Genomic DNA, 20,133 nt, shown 5'->3' with positions numbered 1-20,133 from the left:
TACACATTACTGCCCTCAAAGCAAAAAAAAAAAAAAGAGAGAGATATTAACTAGAGTGACAGTTAATCTAGAGTTGCAATATAGTTCTAGTCAGGATTCCGGAGTTCTGTTTCCAGTTCCATCCTTACACTGAGTCATCCTGAACTATTAAGGATCCAACACTTCCAATGACAGGCTCAGATTTGTTGCTGACAGCATGAGACACAATGTAGATGCCTCTTACAGGGTAAGGAGATTCGTGAATTGCAGTAAGGGAGGCAGGCTGGGTTGTTTCATTAAGAAGAGTGCTTTAAGTTTAAGCTTACCCCTGCAGTACATCTAATTATCTCGTACTAAGTGCGTGGGAAGGACATGTTCATGGACCCTGATGTCTCTAAATGTATGCCCATACCTTATGGCATAAAAAGTTGTAATCTGTCACTCGAAAACACACATCAGGACAGCTGCTAAAGTTGTCAGTGCTGTCAAACGGCAACTCCCCAAAACCCACCTAGAAAGACAAGTTAAAAGATAAGAAATGTCTGCAGTTAGCACTCATGGTATAAACATTAGAGGTGTTGACATTGATCTATAAAGTCCTATGTGTCTTGCTATCTGAGACACCCACCTTTACCCATTTACGCCTCAGCAACAATGGAAATCACCAGAGATGCTCTTCCTGACTGATCCTAGATTTGAACATCTGGGAGCTCATTGCCTGGTATTCTCAGTGGAGAGGCTTCTGAACTGAAATTTCCCTTCCCAGTTTGTCCAGCAGAGCCAAATGACCTTCAAGCCAACAGTGGCAGGCTCATAACTCCTCTCGGACTTCTAAATGAGGAGGTGGATTGCTGGGTGGGTATTTAGTTTACATCATGGGATGGGCATCTTAATATTGACACCAGTCAAGCAAAGGCATGTTATTTTAACCACAGTATATGTAAAAAGTCATTTTATGGCTTAAATAAAGGAATGCACAGATCTGAAACAATCTAATTGAAACTACAACCTCATTCAACAAAATACAAAGCTTCCCATGCACAGTTCAATTTCTTGTCACTTTGCAGTCTAAAGAAATTAAAGTTAAACTAATTCACTAGACTATTAACACAACTCCCTCCAATCCAACGTGCCAAGCCAACCAGCATAAAAGTTTGTGGGCTTGGTTTTTAAAAAAAAAAGATAGCATTATGGACACAAGGGAATTCAATTGTGTGCATCTATGTTCACAACCATGTAACCAGGGCAATTATCCCCTGAAAACAAGAGTTTCCTCTGGTTTCTCCTATCTAGGTATATACCCTGAGCAGCCTGGGATGAAAAGCCTGATCATAAGAACATAAGAACATAAGAAAGGCCGTACCGGGTCAGACCAAAGGTCCATCTAGCCCAGTATCTGTCTACCGACAGTGGCCAATGCCAGGTGCCCCTGAGGGAGTGAACCTAACAGGCAATGATCAAGTGATCTCTCTCCTGCCATCCATCTCCATCCTCTGACGAACAGAGGCTAGGGACACCATTCTTATCCATCCTGGCTAATAGCCATTTATGGACTTAGCCACCATGAATTTATCCAGTCCCCTTTTAAACATTGTTATAGTCCTAGCCTTCACAACCTCCTCAGGTAAGGAGTTCCACAAGTTGACTATGCGCTGCGTGAAGAAGAACTTCCTTTTATTTGTTTTAAACCTGCTGCCTATTAATTTCATTTGGTGACCCCTAGTTCTTGTATTATGGGAATAAGTAAATAACTTTTCCTTATCCACTTTCTCAACATCACTCATGATTTTATATATCTCTATCATGTCCCCCCTTAGTCTTCTCTTTTCCAAACTGAAGAGTCCTAGCCTCTTTAATCTTTCCTCATATGGGACCCTCTCTAAACCCCTAATCATTTTAGTTGCTCTTTTCTGAACCTTTTCTAGTGCTAGAATATCTTTTTTGAGGTGAGGAGACCACATCTGTACACAGTATTCGAGATGTGGGCGTACCATGGATTTATATAAGGGCAATAATATAGTCTCAGTCTTATTCTCTATCCCCTTTTTAATGATTCCTAACATCCTGTTTGCCTTTTTGACCGCCTCTGCACACTGCGTGGACATCTTCAGAGAACTATCCACGATAACTCCAAGATCTTTTTCCTGACTCGTTGTAGCTAAATTAGCCCCCATCATGTTGTATGTATAGTTGGGGTTATTTTTTCCAATGTGCATTACCACAAGTCTCTCCTCTGAGCAAGTCACATCAAAAACTGGCTCTAGGTTTCCCCAGGAGCAAGGGCTGGAAGCCAGGAAGTTCCACATCCAGTGGAAGAATGGCAAATATTATCTCCTACCGAACCGCACTAGCAGAGAGCACTGGGTATAGTGGGGAATTAGTGAGATATATCATGTTCCCCCTGCCTGCAATCTGACTCAGCAGGAAACAAACAGAGATACAAGCTGCTTTCAGTACCATCAGGCAAGCTCAATTCATACACAGTGGGGATTCTCTGGCACTCCTGGTCCCAGGCTGTGGAGAGCCACTGAGCTAGCAAAGGCTCTGAATTTCACACTACTTCGGAGCATAGCAACCTGGCCCTGCTCTCTGGGCTCTCTGTCAGTACTCATCAGGATTTGGCAGAGTGGTTTCTAATTATAGTACAACTAAGCCTAATGATGGTCACAATTTCTGGGTGATTAAACAGCAAAGCCACCTTCCCAAACTCTGCAGGAACCCTGCTCGGTCTCTCTCGTCTATGACTTTAGTTATAACCTATTTACTCTTTCTTTTTGTGGGGAGCAGGACAAAGGGAATTTTTACAGCTCCTGAAAGTAAAAGATCTGTAGCACTTCAGAGTATCTGTCTCATCCCATCTTATCCCCACGGCTTTTAACCTGCTCGGTTACCTGCTCTTTGAACCTGCTCTGTATCTTATACAGCACCAGAGACATGTGTGGCATTTCAAGAAACATCGGAAACCTAAGTCCCTGCCCCCAAGACAGAGCTGTCTAAATTCAGACAACAACAACAGGCGGGGACAATAACGTGCACAACCAACAGGGAGAAGCAATTTGCTCCTAGATAGGAATAAGCACAGTAGAAAAATTCAGCCGTAAATAATTTATGACAACCTACAGAGGCCCATTATAGCCTAACAATCCATAATGGGATTACCAGCAGAGAATCAGACTCAAGATTTTATATCCAGCTGCATGTTGAGTCATCAGGGTTCTATGACACAAAGAACAAATTAGAGCATCTACAAAAGCACAAAGCAAAGCACCAGAAAACGTACTGTAGCCAACAAGCCTACACTGGTCAAGGGAAAGACTAGGTCTTTTGCATCTCTAATTTCTAGGAATTAAAAAAAAAAAAAAAACCCAAAAAAACCTAGCACAGTGGTCAAAGGTAACACAGATGTTAACAGCTCACCTGCAACACCAAGCTAGGTAGAGAAAAGTGATTTAGTTTCATGGAGGATTTCAATATTTTGAAACTTGGCTTTGTTCGAATTTGGAATGAAAACCAAAAATTTCAAAATCTTCCAAGAAATGGAATGGAGCCCCACTCCGAGACAGTCTACCTGGCAGGCTGACCCAAAGCAGCGGCCCCTGAAAGCCGGGCATTCCCCACTCTGATTGGCTACCCTGGAGCTGGGCATGTGAGCTGGCAGCAAGCTAGGCAGGGTTCCACCAGAGTCTTGCCTGGGTACTGCTGGAACTTGATCAAAATTCAACTACTTCTGTAAAATGTTTAGATTTAGATAAGTCAGCAAATTTGACTGACAAAATGTTTCCTCTGAATTTTTCCAATCATCGCTAACCACTACTGAAAACATCACATTTCCATACACAAAAAGCAATGGAGAAAAGGCAAATATCAAGTATAATCAGAAAAGACAATTTAAGACATCAAGATTTTAACTGCATTTAACTTGTAGTGACTTTGTTTAAAGAAATCGCTCTTATGGTTTACCAAACTATAAAATGTATGGGTGTCTGAAATAGCCTTCCAAAAACTAATACACCCCACAAACAGCTTCCATATATTCGTATTGTGCAGTGCCATGAACTGTACTAACACTACACAGCACTAGAGAAGATGTCTCAACTATTGCAGCAGAATTTCCTGGTATTACTGTTTTATATAGAGAGAAAATTGTGAAAGCGCAAAGAATAGACAGTTTTCACTTGAAAGACAGAAAAAAATATGTGGGATTAAAAAATTCTACATTTAATGTCCAATATCAGAGTATTATTAAAAAATTATCTGGATCAAAAGTTCATATAATACAAAGCTGTATGCTGTCTAGTGAATCAGAACTTTGCTTTTGTGATCAATCCTGTTTGTTGCTTAAAACAAATTTGGTTTGTATCTTATAACCATGTATTGTTTGTTGTTTCACATATTCCAGGATGCATTTGGTAACTTATTACAAGAAACTTCACGTTTGTGACTGACTGGTCAGTGTTCTTTGGCCTCGCAGAGTAAGTTTTTTGTATTATATTATTTGTATGGTATCAGAATCTACTAGTGAGATTGCAGAATTGCTGCTCCTGGGACTCAAATGCCTATTTGATGGGATGATCCCAGTAAACAAAGATTTAGAAGAGATGTAAATGATAATTGAGCAGTAAAAGGCAGATTAAAAGGCAACAATCCTGTCTTTAGGATCTTTATAAATGGCCAGGAAAAAGAGCTTTTAAAATGATCAAGTTAAAACAAGGCAATTAGGGGTAATATGAACCCTGATTCCATGGTTATGGGTGCCATGCAGATGCTCTAATCATTTTTTCCCCATTCCTTCCTAGCATTCATGAAAACACACACAAAGTAGGTCAGTAATATCGGTGTAACATGTTTAGATTGGATTATGATGTACTTTTTTCTAAGCTACATAAAACAGCTGGAAAAAAAATCAGGAAATTTCAGCAATGCTAACTCATTATTTTATGCAGATTCTCATGATATTTGGGGTTTTTCTTCCTTAAAGAACCAGTTCCCATACAACTATGGCGGAATCTCTGTTTTCATTTTTAAACAAGTGTGTTTCTAGCCCTTATGATTTTGAAGAAAAGCTTGAAAATGTGACCCAAGTGCACCCTAAAGGCTCAGAAACCAGAAAATAAAAACCAAGAACCTGATTTTTTTTTAATTGTGTGATTTTTAAGTCAATCTCATTGTATTTGGGCACCACACTCATGATTTTTAAGCGCTTGGGGTTGACACTACTGGAGTTCATTCTACACTACTCTCCGGTTTTTGATTTTTCCAAGTATCTAATGATAAACAAAGAAAACCACAACAGAGGTATAAAAAAAAAAAGCAGCTTTCTGCCTTGATAGAGAGAACATCAATGGGTAGGATTCCCTCTTTAAATCCCTCAGTACTTAGAATAACCGGATCACTAAGAGCCAGCACAAAATACCTTGGCACATCTTGCTTAAGAAACCTAAGCCACCAGCACATAAAAAAAAAGACACATGACAGAGTTTCTACCTTGCTTCAGACACTTCCTTGAGCTCTGCATCAGGGAGTTCTGTTTCGCACAAGAAAGCAATAAGCTTTGTTACACTGTTCAGTTACACAGCCCACAGGCACAGAGCTGCTTAAAATGAGTATGTTATTAGTTTTACTACTCAATGTGAAGAAACTGGGACAAACATATTAAAGGAAGGAAAATATAAGATGCAACTATTGATATTACAGAGACAAACAAAGGCAGGAAGAAGTGGGATCCACCAATATCTGCCCTGTTCACTTGCATCGCTGGGAATCGATTGTGTGGAATACACATAGCTGCGTCTAATGGGTAATCCTGACTCAATGCTTCTGAGAAAAGTAACAAACCAACTCCCTACCAGTACACCATGGGGGTCGATTCTTAACCAGGGATCAGTTAAGCTCTGTGGACCAATAACCCCCATTAGGAATCCCATTCCATCTATACATATCCGAAGGTACTGCTGTCATCCAAGGAATTTTTCCCCCTTTCTTGCATCTCAGTAATATATTCAACTAGGGGCTAAATCTTGTCCCCATTGAAATCAATGGGGAAACTTTCATTGACTTGGATGAGACCAGGGATCTGACCTCTACAAATCTCTGAGGGAGGAATAATCTCGCTGCGAGAGGGAAAACCGGCAGCCTGGTTATGAGATTTACAGCATTTCCCTGTGCTATACATGGCGTCAGTGTTTGGAAAGTCAGTTTGTGCCATTAATACCAGCAAACAAGTGACCACAAAACCCAACAAAGAAAGTGAGTCTAAATGTGTGCGAACATACAGCTCTCCCTGCGGCTCAGTCCGAAGGTCCCAGTGGAGTGTGGGAAGAAATAGAAACACTCCCTACCCGCAGTTCAGCCGGCAGGGCGCAGTCTGCCAGTAGAGCCAGATCCTCCTGTAGCCGGCAGTTACCTGGGGGCTCAATCGTCAGCACTTTCACACAGGTCCCTGGCTTGGAAGAGACTGGAAAAGGCAAAACAAAAACAACAAAACAAAAAGTATAGATGCCTAGAAAAAATGACATCTAAAAACTTTCCCTCCTGTTAAAAAAACCTCTCTGAGAAACGTTTGTTTGTTTTGTCTGGCTCTTAGTTTCCATTGAAATATAAAAACATGTCCTTCAGAGACGCATACGCACGCCTGCACCTGCTAGCAATGATCAGGGCTGTAACTATCACTATGGACACAGATTCCACCATTTCCCCTATTATGTCTCCACTCATCCCTCGCCTCAAGAAGATCAGTTACAGAGACCATGGGGAGGAAAGGGAGCAGCTATGTGCCTGTTCTGTCCTCCTCTCTGCTTCCCCTCCCTACAGACACGATCGAGAACTGCCTTATGGGGGCTGCTTCCCAGCCGCTGGAGTCAGCCCTAGGTGACACAGAATTAACGTAAGAGACATCCCTGCTAGGCAAGGGGGCTAAGCATATTTAATTACAGACACACTTCCACGCCACCGGTGCCCCATTGGTTATTTATCTAGAGTGAAGTCTGGCTTATGCTTTCCCTCTGCTGCACAACAACTCTCCTGGATCAGGTGCTAGTAGTGCTGCCGTAATTTAATCCCATGGGGAAGGGGATTTATAACCTTTAAGACCAAGTTCTTTGGGGCAGAGACTGTCATTTTCTATATATTTATATAGAGCCTAGCACAATGGGGCCCCTATATTGATTGCGGCCTCTAGGTGCTACTGCAATGTAAGTCTTAAATGCTAATAATAGCTGCTACCAAGGGACCAGCAAATAAAGAAAAGACTAATGAAGAGTAGGTCTGGGACGCTCCTCAGTTATCCTCCTGGCTAGAAACCTCCGTTCCTGGTCTTGTCAGGGTAGCTAGTTAGTCTACCACAAGGGAACATGGTAAGTGCTCCCCATTTTGGGAAACTATGGTATTCCCTTGATCCAAATCACACAAAGGGCCCCCAGAAAACACTGTGATGGGCACCTTATAGGCAAAGGCCACAACAACAGGAGACTCAATTGAAGCTGGTCTGGATTCCCTGTAGAGGTTTAATTTAAAATCTCTCCTCTGGCCCTTCTTCTCCAACAGCTTTGTCTCTTTAGAAAGAGCTGCCTGCCTGCTTATCTTTAAACTTTTGGTTCCACTGGCAGGAACGATGAATGCAAGTAGTGTGGCAGGTCCCTAGCAGAACAAGTAAAATTAAAGGTCTCAGAGGTCTTCGCAACCTCTTTCAGGTACAGCTGCATGAGCACAGATGGAAAGGAAAGGTTTTTAAAAAGTTAGCAGCACTGTCAAGGTGTGTACATGCATTACTGTGTGATCTTATTATTGTCAGCTTTGTCTTTCCTCTCCATGATCATTTATGAACCTCATTTGCTGTCTCAAGTCCAATTTAGATTAGACTTTGCCAGATTTTGAAAGCCTCTTAGCAGAGAATGCTTGTAAAACAAAGTGCAGTTGAAAATATGAAAGTTGCTGCAATGAAATCTTACGGATTCCATTGGGAGCATAGTGAAAGAGACGTTAACGGTTGGTGATTAAAGAGTTAAACTGCACTGTACTGGGTGTTACAAAGGATTTTTGACAGGCGTGATTCACTGCATTAAAACCCCTCTCTTCTCAGGTGAATCACATCACCATGAGACCTCATTTTTCCTGACATTTTGCTCATCATTATATGGGCTTCATCAGATGACTCCATCAGATGGTGGGCGAAATGAGACCGAGATGTGCCACAATATGAATCCTCCGCCCCCACCACCAAGAAAGCATTGCACCCATCAAGACGGGCCACCATGACACCTGAACTGGCTGAATATCCCAAACGGTACAGGAAACAGTAGGGTGCATAAAAACCCAATCCACCAATTAAAGACACTATTGATTCTATGATCTATATCCAGAGACGTGCCCTGGAGAAGGAGCTATGCAGTTTCTATTTATAGGACTGAATGTGGATGCCCTTGTCTTCAGCAAACAACCATACTTACTAGAGGGGCAGGACAGGTTTGGCATAGACCCAAGCCAAACTGACAAAGCTGTCAGAACAGAGCCCCACAGAATTACAGATCCGCATAAGCAACTGAGAACACTTTGTCCCTTTAAGGTAGGTCTTCACTGAAGAATTAACACAGGCTCTTACTCAGGTGTTTCCCCTAATCCCCCTGCTGTCCACACACAAAATCTTCTCACCCAAGTTCAGTGATGCATACAGACTGGGCTTGCTGGCTTGTCTGGGGCTTGCTGGCTAAGACCCAAGAGGCACTTTCACTCAGACTGGTAACCCACCCACTTTGCAGTGACAATGCAGGCTAAAATCATTAGAGTGCCAACAGTCCTCCAATGCCTTCCCACAATTTACCTGCACAAGTGTGCCTAGAAGGACAGACAAGATCTTCCAAAATTCACTGGCAGAGAATCTGAGTGGCTCATCTTATTGCAGCACAAAGAACCATGGGATAGGCCCCCAGAAGTCCTAATATCACACATGGGTAAGTGTAGCACCAGTGAGGACATCGTAACTCTGGAACGGCTTCATAGCGTGGCTGCTTACGCCCAGCCCCGGCTAACTCAGGTGCTCAGACCTGGCCACCGATCACCCACGTTAACTCTGTAGTGAAGAAGACATACACTGAGACTAAATTTCTACCCCCCTGTGAAGACAGGTTATGGGGACTGTGCGATAATAACGATCTTCTATGGGTGCCTTTCATCAGAGGCTCTCAAAGCCTCTGATGAAAGGCACCCATAGAAGAGATCGCCCACCCATCGTCCACCCATCAACCTTTGATGGACACAGAGGTCTTGTCTAGACTAGAATAAAGAAGTTTGTTCGAGCATGTTCACTCTTTTTACCCTACTGTGTATAAGGCTGGCAAGAGCTCTGTGCTAATTTAAAGCAGAGGTTGTGCATGTAATTGCTTTAAAACCATATTTTGTGGGAGTCAACCTACCAATCCCACTCAAGAGATATCTGGGAACAGCAAGCGAGATTAAAAGGGTCAAACAGAAAAACTATCTGAAGCTCCCTTGTAAATGAAGAACTCAGATACCATGGTGAAGGGCACACTATAAAAACTTGAGAGGAAGACAGATGAGACCAAGAAATCTTTCCCTCACACACACAAGGCTCATGCCACATCAGATGTGCCTACTCAGGGTTATCAGCCAAGAAATATGGCAGACACAATGGTAAGCATCCACACCCTAGGTTCTCCAACATAACTAGGCACTTCCATAGTCACTTGAAAGAATCTCTGATGATGCTCACACGAGAAACAGTGGGTTTTGGATGATAGTGCTGTGCGTATAGACCAATTCAGACACTGAATATTTCAAATGCAGACATGCAACATTCCACTGCTACAATTTTTTTTTTTTTGCTTCTAAAAGGATGAAAGAGACAAGATGAAAGAGACAAAAAATAGATTGTTGGCAGCGGCAGGCAGGAGGGTCCATCATCTGATGTTTGTGAAATGCAAGAAATGCAGGGAATTCAGAAAAGAGCAATACAAATGATAAAAGGAGCTGGAGCGACTTATCTAGCTAGGAAGGAAGATTAAATGAAGCAAATCCATGTGAAGCTCAGCTAAAGAAGAACAGGAAAACACGCTAACCTCCTGCAAATGGTTGCCAAGTATACGCACCGAGGAGGGACAATAACCATTTAAGGCGAGCTAAAGAGTTGTAATAGGTATGAAATGAAGCAAACAAGTGTAGATTGAGTATTTGGGAGGATCTTTTAGAGTAGTAGAATGGTCTCAAGAGAAGACACTCAAAGTCTTTAAAAAAAGGTAGGCCAAAGCACTGGCAAGTACACTGTAGGGAACAGTCCTGCACTGCCTGGAGGGAATATACTGTTTAGTCATTAAACTCCCTTCTGGTACAGCTGCACAGTACATCACTGACTGCTTCCTAATCTGTCTTTGTTCTCGACTAGCTTAATACTTCTTTGTAGTCTTTACTAATACACCACTGGTTTAGCTAGGTTGAAAGAAACCTTTCCAAGATCATGCAATACATGGACATCTGATTACACAGCAAAGAGTCCTGTGGCACCTTATAGACTAACAGAGGTATTGGAGCATGAGCTTTCATGGGTGAATACCCACTTCACCCACAAAAGCTCATGCTCCAATACCTCTGTTAGTCTATAAGGTGCCACAGGACTCTTTGCTGCTTTTACAGATCCAGACTAACACGGCTACCCCTCTGATACTTGACTGCATTACACATGCACTTGTATAATGCTGTGCATAACCACCGCCACTGGCCCTTTAGAGCAGGGACCTGAGGTCTGAAAATAGGTGTTCACAAATCCTGACCTGAATTCTATGCTTTGCAACATACAGAAAATGCTCCTGAACTTTTTTTTTTTTTAAATGCCTCCAGTTCCATAGCAAGGATTATGACTTAATCTGGACAAATCCTGTCTGAATTCTTCCAAATAGTGTAACAGGTTTTTGTGGTCATATCCAGAGCATGCAGGAAGGGGAAATATGGAAGTAATTACACTCAGCAAAGCAGATGCCTGTCTGCCTCAGATATAATGGAAGACACCAGACCAGTTCCTGCTGCTGTTGTTGTCTTTTTAATACTTCTCCACAGCATCAAGATACAAGGTGCTTTAGAAATATGGACTAGATTTAGATAATGAGACTAGAGAGAAGTGTCTGCCATGCAATTACTCCTGTCTACGGTGTGTATTTTTGCTTACATTAAACATGTTGGATACATTTTTGTACCATGGATAGTGACACTGGCCCTTGACCAGTGTAATTAGGCCAGATACCCAGACCTGAACCAGATGCCTGTTTTCTAGAAAATATTCGGAGCAGAAACTTCTAATATACAATAGGGAACAATAATGTTTTGGCAAGTAAAGGACACCAGGTGACCCAACAGGTCTTTCCCATCCCTTAACTTCTATGATTCTTTCATATTAATTTTCTCCTGGGGATTCAACACTAGTTCCCCGGTTCACCTATAACATGTCTGATTTGACAGGCAAACATTTAATGTTACTAACTACAACACTGCCAATTCGCCACAGGCCTGGTCTGCCACGAACACATAACCCCTATCACTTATATCAGTGCTTTGCCAACAGTGATTAAGCCCCACAACACCCTTGTGAAATAAAATCATCATCCCCATTCTACAGAGGGGAACACAGACGTTAAAGTGATTTGCCCAGTGCCATACAGGAAGCTTACACCAGGGTGGGATTAGAAACTATATCCGGCTCCCATTCAAATTGCTGCTGCTATGAGGTAATGCTTCTCTTGTTCCTCTAATCCTGGGGCCCAATGCCTCAATGCTACTTGCAGTCATTTTTTTATTTCTGTTATTTTTTTATTTATACCTTAACCTTATTTAATTTGCAGCCTAATAAGGGATTGTATTGTGGGCTTTTGGAGAAGAATGGTCACCACACCAATCAACTGCAACATCATAAAGCTGCCATCCAGTGACCCACTGAAACATTTCAGTATTACAAGATGCTGTAAATCGTAACATCATTTTTGTTATCTGACGGTCTGACTTAGTAACTTTTTTTTTCTTAAGGGTGTTGACCACAGCCTTTTCTTTTCCAGCATACAGTTGGTACGTCAAGTGAAATCTTCTACCACTCATTATAAGCAGCAGAACATTTCTTTCTTCATGTGTTTAAATATTTTTGTATACACACATGCATATCACAACAGGGAAAAAATGCAGTATCTGTAATGCAGCTATAGAGCTAACTTTGCACTATGGGAGGACTGTCACTCCAGGCTACATATGTAATCATACAAATCTGGAAAATATGAACTGACAATTAATATTTAAAGTAAAAACCTGAGCAGCTACAACAACCTGACCTCTTAGATCAGAGAAAGGACACGATCAGATTGAAAACAATGAGCCAGATTCTGCTTTCACATCAGAAGTAACTCGACTAAATCAAAAGGAGTTATTTACGCTCTAGGGGAGACGCAGACCTTGTGTGATTTCAAACTACATGTTTCCTTACCAGTTAAGCCATGACACCATTACATCTGAAAGCAGTTCATTTTCTAAATGTATCTTACTTTGCCATATTTACGCAGTTAGAAGACTAGTATTCCACCTGCTGGTTCTCATTCAATGGCCCAATAGTGTTGTGTTTGGATCACGAACACTCCAGAAGATCGTTCAAAACGCATACAACTGTTTGTATTTTTAAAAACACACAAAGTATTTTTATATTAACTTGTCTCTCTCTCTCTCTCCTCCCTCCCCCCCGCAAAACACACCAAGTCTAAATTATCTGACTGTTCCACTTTAAGTCAGGCGTTTCTAACATGCAGAGAAAACATGAGCCACCACTGTAACCCACTAGCTCTCTGATTACAGGGACTTTGAAACATGCTCCTCAGTGCTCTGCTATGGTTGCTGGACTACTCAATAAAGCCTTGCTGCCAGGGTCCCCACTACTATGATGTACACTTGTTCACTGTTCAGACACAAAGTACGACCGAAGTTGCCCCACAAGGAGCCTCCATTTGAAAGACCTATTCTGCTAACAGCTGTGCATAGAACTACTCAGGGTTTTTTCCCTCCATTAGTTTATGAGTGCTGGAGGTGCCCCATTGCTGGAACGTCCATTGTCATGATCTTCCTTCCCACTCCAAAAGGAAAAACAAACATAATGAAGAGAAGTAGCCATTAAAGGGGAGCTCACCAAATTCATAGACCTTTTTACACTTGATCTCCAAATCCTCAATGAGATCCTGAAGCCGACACTGCTTGGCTAGTCTCTTGCAATCATTCACATATTCTACATCAATGTCTAGACGACCTGCCAAAGAGAAACACCAAGATTCTATCAGCCAGTTCCTTGACCTCGCACCAGTCACCATTTACGTACTTAGGCGTAAAAATGGCTAATCTATAGAAAAGGGACTGGATGGACTGAAGGATTGCTAATGGGCTATGCATTCTCACTTCTGGATCACTGGTATGAATCTAGCTCAAGTGCCATTACAGCAGTGCAAATTACTATCTGTTGACTGCTGAGTGGCTGGACCAAATTTGGTGAATATCAGCTCAATTCCTCAGTTGCCCACACTGCAGCTGGACCCCCACTTGGCACTCTCAGCAAAGAGGCCAAAGACTGAATGGATCTTGGAGACAAAATTTCATTTTCTCTGGAAGAACAGAGATGAGGGGCAGGGTGGTGGAAGTTTGCACGGGTGCTGCCATCATGTTTTGGCGTGAGAAAGGACTTAGGTCTCAATCTTTCAGAAGCACCAAATTTACTAAAGAGCGTTTTAAAGAGCGCACTGAGGAACGCTAACCCTAAAGAGATAAGCAGTTATTGTTTTCTGGTGAAGAAACTCAGATGCCTTAGTAACATTTCCCTTACAGTACATGTTGGAAGTTTAATTTAGGGCACCACCCTATGGTCTGAGGGAATATTGCACTTGCATTCCCTAGAATACAAAATATTTAATTAATACTGGCTAAAGGTTTAAGAACAACTTCTGCTGGAACAACAGTAACAAGTTGCAGTCAAACCATTCAGCAGTCAGAGCTGCCAGTTACAAAATGCTCACAAGCCGATGTACAAAAGTAATATGGCCACTGCTCATCTTAGGAGATCATCTGCTTAGATGATACATGTATTTTTATTATCCTAGAGAAGGTACATTTCCCACATCTGTCCACTCAACCAAAGTGGATTTTTATTGACTCCACAGTTACTGGCAGAACCACAATTGGCAAGAGGTACAAATATGCATTTACACCAGCTTTCCATAACAACAACATGGAATTGCTCATACTCCTCATATCTGCCAGATGACAGAGAGATTGTGTCTAAGCCATGATTACCCACCCACCCAAACAAGCTTGTCTAGAAGCCTTTGCCACCCAAACAGTACCATGGCAAAGAGGTGCTGACTACTGCATTCCAACATGCATGCACATGTCAAGCAGCAGCAACATACCTGTGTAAAGATACTGCAGGAGGGAGCCAAAGGCCGCTGGGTTGATCTAAAATAAGACATGAAAAGGTCACCTATATAAAGCACACACATTTATCCAAGGAGCTTGAAACGTCAATACAGATATATATATATATGACCTAACTAAAGTGATAGTGCATTACACACTAAGGTAAAGGTCAGGGGGTTACGTTCAAGAAAAGGACTCTAGAATGCAAGGGAGGTAAGTGAGGATGCCTCCTTTGTGAAAACTCCAACTAGTGCAATAATAGCATTTTCATTACACACACCATTCCCCTGCTCCCTCACATAACTAGTATTCCCACTCTATCCAGCTTACATAGATCTGTAAATATATTAACTTTTGGGTTTACCCACCCCCACCTCATGTTACACATCAGAGAATGAGGTTTCTTGCAGGGAAAGGCACAGAATCTGTGCCTGCAGAGTTGGCAGATAACAGAGACATCGCGGCTCACATCTAAGAAGGCAACTACAGTAGAAGCATTATCACAATAACTCATCCATTGGGCCCCACCACCTCCAACCCTCCCAGTTAAAGAGGAACCAAGTTGCAGCCTAAAGAGCAACTCGGCTGGAAGGTGATGAAAACTAAGGTTGTCCTGAGAAACAGGAAGGATGTTTGCAACAGGAGAGAATCTGAGGTTTCTGACAGACAGCCAAACCACAGAAACATATGCTGGAGAGTGTTGGTAACGGACAAGCAAAGTCCACTTATGGCCTATTTACTCCTTAGCCTCTCTGCTGAGGCAACAAGTGGGAGCCAATTAGTGCCAATTATAGTGGTGATTTCTGTGGTGTGGACCACCTGTCTACTGGGAATTAGACAAAGGCTCAACTCATTTCACATAAGGGTCACCAAACAGCTGGCAGACGGTAACAGCTCTTTTATTACTGACCTGAGCTGAATTTGAACCAATGCCAGAAGTGAAATGACAAGAATCTGACAGCATACAGCCTACAGCTTTCAGTGTATCGGAGTAAGAAGCCATTTTAGTGCACAAAGTGTTCCATCTCCCTCTGAGTTCTGGAACTGTTCTGTGTTATGGAAGGTGTCAACTAAAGAAGTTACCCCTGAAACTTCCTTTTCAACCTCACTTTCCTCAGAGAGAAAATATCTAAGATGTGGGGGGGAAAACCTGGCGCGTGGTTCTCCTCACCAGTGGGTGCTTTAATGCTATCATGTTCTTCCCTTTCCACTTGGTCTCAAACATTTCTGCAAAGTACACACTGCGGGCACTAAGGATGCAGCGGTGGGCACAGAAGGATTTCCCATGGACGATGAAGACAATGTCGCTTTGGTAACCCTGTTCCAGAAGCCTGGAAGGGAAAAAGAAAGAGGGGAAGATAAAATCAGCTGCACCGAATGAGGAAGGAGAAAAGTGACGGAGGAGAGGGAAGCTTTCACACACTAGGGAAAAAGGCAATTTGTAAACATCTTGCTCCTTAAGGAGACACTGTCAAGATAAAGAGTGTTGCAGTTTTTCTTCAGTACTTATATAGCCCTCATTATCATAAAATCTGAGTGCCTCACAATCAGTAATGCATTATCCATACAACATCCCCACGAGGAAGGCATTACCCCCATTACAGATGGGGAACTGAGACACAGAGAGGCAAAGAGGCTTGCCAAGTCCACACAGGACACCAACCATTGTGCTGTCCTTCCTACTGATATCTCACCTAAGTACAACTGAAAGATGAAAGATGAACGATGAATGAATTTACTTTTCAACATTATTGCCGTTTGTTACAATTTTAACTTTAGCTCCCTTTGAAAAATGAATGTGGAACGTAGCCAGTTTCACCCTGGTTCTGGTGAATTAGCTCAACAATGCAACATCTGAGATATTTAAATCAACTTTTCAAAATTGTACTTAGCTGGGGAGAGTAATTTTTTGCAAAAACAATCAAGCTATTTTTCTGGTTTCCCTGCAGGGTTAAAAATGGAAACTAAGGGGGAAATTCCCAGCTCCCAGTGGGACTCATTTGCTTCCAGATTTTGAAGGTACAGACTTTAAAATCATGATTTTTAAAAAAGTCTATTAAAATCTATTTTAGATCAGTTTTAGACATACTTACGGCTCCACTGAGCCCCGTGTAATTGGATTCATGGTAACTAAAGTAACATAATATAGAGAGACTATTAAAAGATTTTAAGATTCTTGTACATTCTTTTTATGTTCTGTAAAGTAAATGGCATACAGTGAACACATGACAGTGCAGTATGAAGGTCTTATCAGCTGGTTGGGATGCGTGGCTCACTTGTGGATTGCCCATTTCCCCATGAATGTGACCATCCCAAATTTGTGCTGACAAGCCTGTATGCCACACCTCATTATAATGCATTCCCTAAGTTTTTTGTATTTAGAGAAATGGGAGTACAAGGTGCACTAGGGAACTTTTAGTGTGTAGCAGCAGGGTCCACACAGACACTTAGGCTATATCTACACTATGAGCTGGGGGGTGGGGGGGTGCCGGCGTGCGTAGACATACTTGTATAGACAAACTAGAAGTATAGCTGCAGTAGCACAGACAGTGGTGAGCAGTGGCACTCTGAGTACTCACCCTTCTGAACCCCAGGGGTACGTACTCAGCCCAGCTAGCTTGTGAAACTACTCCCCAGGCTACTCCAGCTATGCTATTATTTTTAGCACACTAGAGCTTGATGAGAGCTAGCATGGGTATGTCTATAGGAGCTGGGAACCCCACCTCTAGCTCCACCAGGGATACAGCCTTAGCGCACAGCATGCTACAGTGGGAAAAATTTACACCCCAGCTTGTCATGAACTAAGTGTTTGAATAGACAAGCCTTACGCATTTTCATTCTAACGGGCCTTTTTCAGGTGCTTAGAACCTTCATTTATCTTTGAAGCTGAAGTTTCCCCCATATTTCCTCTCAGCCCAAGAGCTATATTTTTTGGAAGACTGAGCAAAGACAATTCTATCATTTTTTAATACAAAAGAGAGTGGGGAAAATCCCACACATTTGCCATTCTAAAACAAGCTAAAAAATTTTTGTTTGTTTGAAAATTTAGGCCAAGATTTTCAAAAATGACTCCTGATTTTGGCAGCCCAACTGGAGACACCTTAAAGGAGCCAGATTTTCAGGAAGTGCTTAGCACCTTCTTTCTGAAAATCAGGCTTCTTTAAGAGGCCACAAGTTGGGCACTCCCAAAATAAGGCACTTATAATCACTGCTCACTAGTGAAAATATTGGCCTTATTGCCACAGCAGGTTAGGGGGCGAAACTTAAATTTGTTGGACACGTCATTCCAATTCACATATGTGTTTCTTGGCAACCTGATGAAAACGCGTTTTGATTTGGCAGTCAAGGGATCAAAAATGTACGTTGCACATGTCATGCTTTTACTCTGCTCTCTCAACATTCCACTGGCCCTGCCTGCCTGTGTGTGTGTGTGTGTGTGTGTGTGTGTGTGTAAGCTGATGGAAGTTTCTTTCAATACCCAGATGTATGTGGTAAATGATCTGTAGGGTATGTTTTAAGCTTTGCCTAATTTGACAAGATATGTAAAAGCGTGTATAGAATGAGGCAGGGCTCTGATCGACCTGCAAATGGTTTAAGTCGGAATGGCAGATTCAAGTGGCCTAGTTGTCATACAGGCTGGGATTCTGAAATGTGCTGAACAGCTGTCCCATCACCTTACCGCTGCAAGAAGACATCGTAATAATCTCTCTTCATGCACTTCGCTGTGATCTGCTTGTATTCCTTCAATACACGTCGGATGGCATCACTCAAAGCCCCATACAAACAACGCTCCCCATCAAAAGTGTTTGCTTCACATTTTGCACCTGCAAAATGGTAACAGATGTAACACTGCAAGACAGACACAGCACATACACCTCTAAAAGATGGCTCCCTCGCTAAATAGAGGGAATTGTCCTATGGCTGACTATATGATTTACGAGAATCATCATCCCATACAGTACTGGAATTCAGTTGCTAACATTAGGCTCCCCACCCATCCACATTCCAAGTTTGGCCTCCCACCACTACCATGCCTTCATGAATGAACCAGGAGATGTTTCATGTATCTTCTGTGACAGAAGGATCTGGGCCTCAGCCCTGGCATAACTCCATCATTCAAGGAGGAAGAAACTCACTGTGTGAATGGCGCTATTAGCCACAGGAGACTTAAAGACCAATTTTCTGTTTTACACAGAAAGCAAGGGACCCTTTTTGAAGGTGAACCGCAAAAGTTTTACTAAAAAAGAGAATTAGAAGGAAATTTATTAGATTTCAAGAGAAATTAATAAGCTGTTTAAGTGCGTTAAATACAACATTAATGACAAATCATCTCCCTGAGATCTTGAACTGCAAGTGCCCTGGTTTGTCTGCCAGAATGAGGGATGTCACAGGTGCCTTAGTACTGAATGGACAGTCACTCATTTTGGCACAGAAAGCAGGAAGTTTGAAGGGTGTTTTGGTTTGTTTTTAAGAAAAGCTTTTGCATTTAGACTTCGGGCTTGTCTATGCTACCCGCTGATCCGGCAGGCAGCAATCTATCCAGCAATCTATCTAGTATAGACATGATAAATCGACTGCTGAGTGCTCTCTAGTCACCTCCGGTACTCCACCAGAATGAGGAGCGCAAGCGGAGTCGATGGGAGATCGTCAGCTGTTGACTTGCCACAGTGAAGACACCACAGTAAGTAGATCTAAGTACGTCAACTTCAGCTACACTATTCACATAGCTGAAGTTGAGTATCTTAGATCGACCCCGCACAGTAGTGTAGACAAGCCCTCAGACTTGCAGACTTTAAGGTCAGAAGGAACCATCGTGATCATTTATTCTGACTTCCTGCACATTGCAGGCCACAGAACTTCACCCATTCCTGAAACAGACCCCTAACCTCTGGCTTAAAGACTTCAAGTTACAGAGAATTCACCATTTACACTAGTTTAAACCTGCAAGTGACCCATGCCCCATGCTGCAGAGGAAGGCAAAAAAACAAACCCAGGATCTCTGCCAATCTGACCCAGGGGGGAAAATTCCTTCTCAAACCCAAATATGGCAATCAGTTAGACCAGGGGTCAGCAACCTTTAAGAAGTGGTGTGCGAGTCTTCATTTATTTACTCTAATGTAAGGTTTTGCGTGCCAGTAATACATTTTAACGTTTTTAGATGTTCTCTTTCTAAAGTCTATAATATATAACTAAACTATTGTTGTATGTAAAGCAAATAAGGTTTTTAAAATGTTTAAGAAGCTTCATTTAAAATTAAATTAAAATGCAGAGCCCCCGAGACCGGTGGCCAAGACCCGGGCAGTGTGAGTGCCACTGAAAATCAGCTCGCGTGCAGCCTTCAGCACACGTGCCATAGGTTGCCTACCCCTGAGTCAGACTCTGATCATATGGACAAGACCCTCCAGGCAGATACCTGGGAAAGAATCCTCTGTAGTAACTCAGAGCCCTCCCCATCTAGTGTCCAATCTCCAGCAGTTGGGGATTTTTGCTACTGGCAGTTGCCGATGGGCCACATGCCATCATAGGCAGTCCCATCATACCATCTCCTCCATAAACTTATCAAGCTCAGTCTTAAAGCCGGTTAGGTTTTTTGCCCTCACTGCTCCCCTTGGAAAGCTGTTCCAGAACTTCACTCCTCTGATGGTTAGAAACCTTCATTTAATTTTGAGCCTAAACTTGTTGATGGACAGTTTACAGCCATTTGTTCTTGTGTCCAGATTG

General features: G+C 42.4%; 1 protein-coding gene and 1 long non-coding RNA gene across 2 annotated transcripts in view; one reads left to right on the top strand and one right to left on the bottom strand.

The window, feature by feature from the left end:
- The window catches only part of ABTB1 (ankyrin repeat and BTB domain containing 1), a 40,464-nt gene that overhangs the window by 9,641 nt on the left and 10,690 nt on the right, over nucleotides 1-20,133 (bottom strand). The window contains exons 4-9 of the mRNA XM_045024629.1: nucleotides 18,092-18,236; nucleotides 15,584-15,743; nucleotides 14,406-14,451; nucleotides 13,139-13,255; nucleotides 6,318-6,433; nucleotides 392-490 (exon numbers count right to left, since the gene is read on the bottom strand). Of these exons, the coding sequence (XP_044880564.1) occupies nucleotides 392-490; nucleotides 6,318-6,433; nucleotides 13,139-13,255; nucleotides 14,406-14,451; nucleotides 15,584-15,743; nucleotides 18,092-18,236 (683 nt within the window). The remainder of the gene's footprint in view (nucleotides 1-391; nucleotides 491-6,317; nucleotides 6,434-13,138; nucleotides 13,256-14,405; nucleotides 14,452-15,583; nucleotides 15,744-18,091; nucleotides 18,237-20,133) is intronic.
- LOC123374560 lies at nucleotides 130-8,229 on the top strand. The gene is made up of 3 exons (XR_006581130.1): nucleotides 130-226; nucleotides 4,379-4,451; nucleotides 8,057-8,229. It is a non-coding gene; the product is annotated as an uncharacterized LOC123374560 (long non-coding RNA).

Source organism: Mauremys mutica, chromosome 7 (genome assembly GCF_020497125.1).
Source record: "Mauremys mutica isolate MM-2020 ecotype Southern chromosome 7, ASM2049712v1, whole genome shotgun sequence".
Taxonomy (NCBI): domain Eukaryota; kingdom Metazoa; phylum Chordata; order Testudines; family Geoemydidae; genus Mauremys; species Mauremys mutica.
The sequence above is the reverse complement of the archived record's forward strand: the minus strand, read 5'-3'. Positions and strand labels throughout refer to the sequence as shown.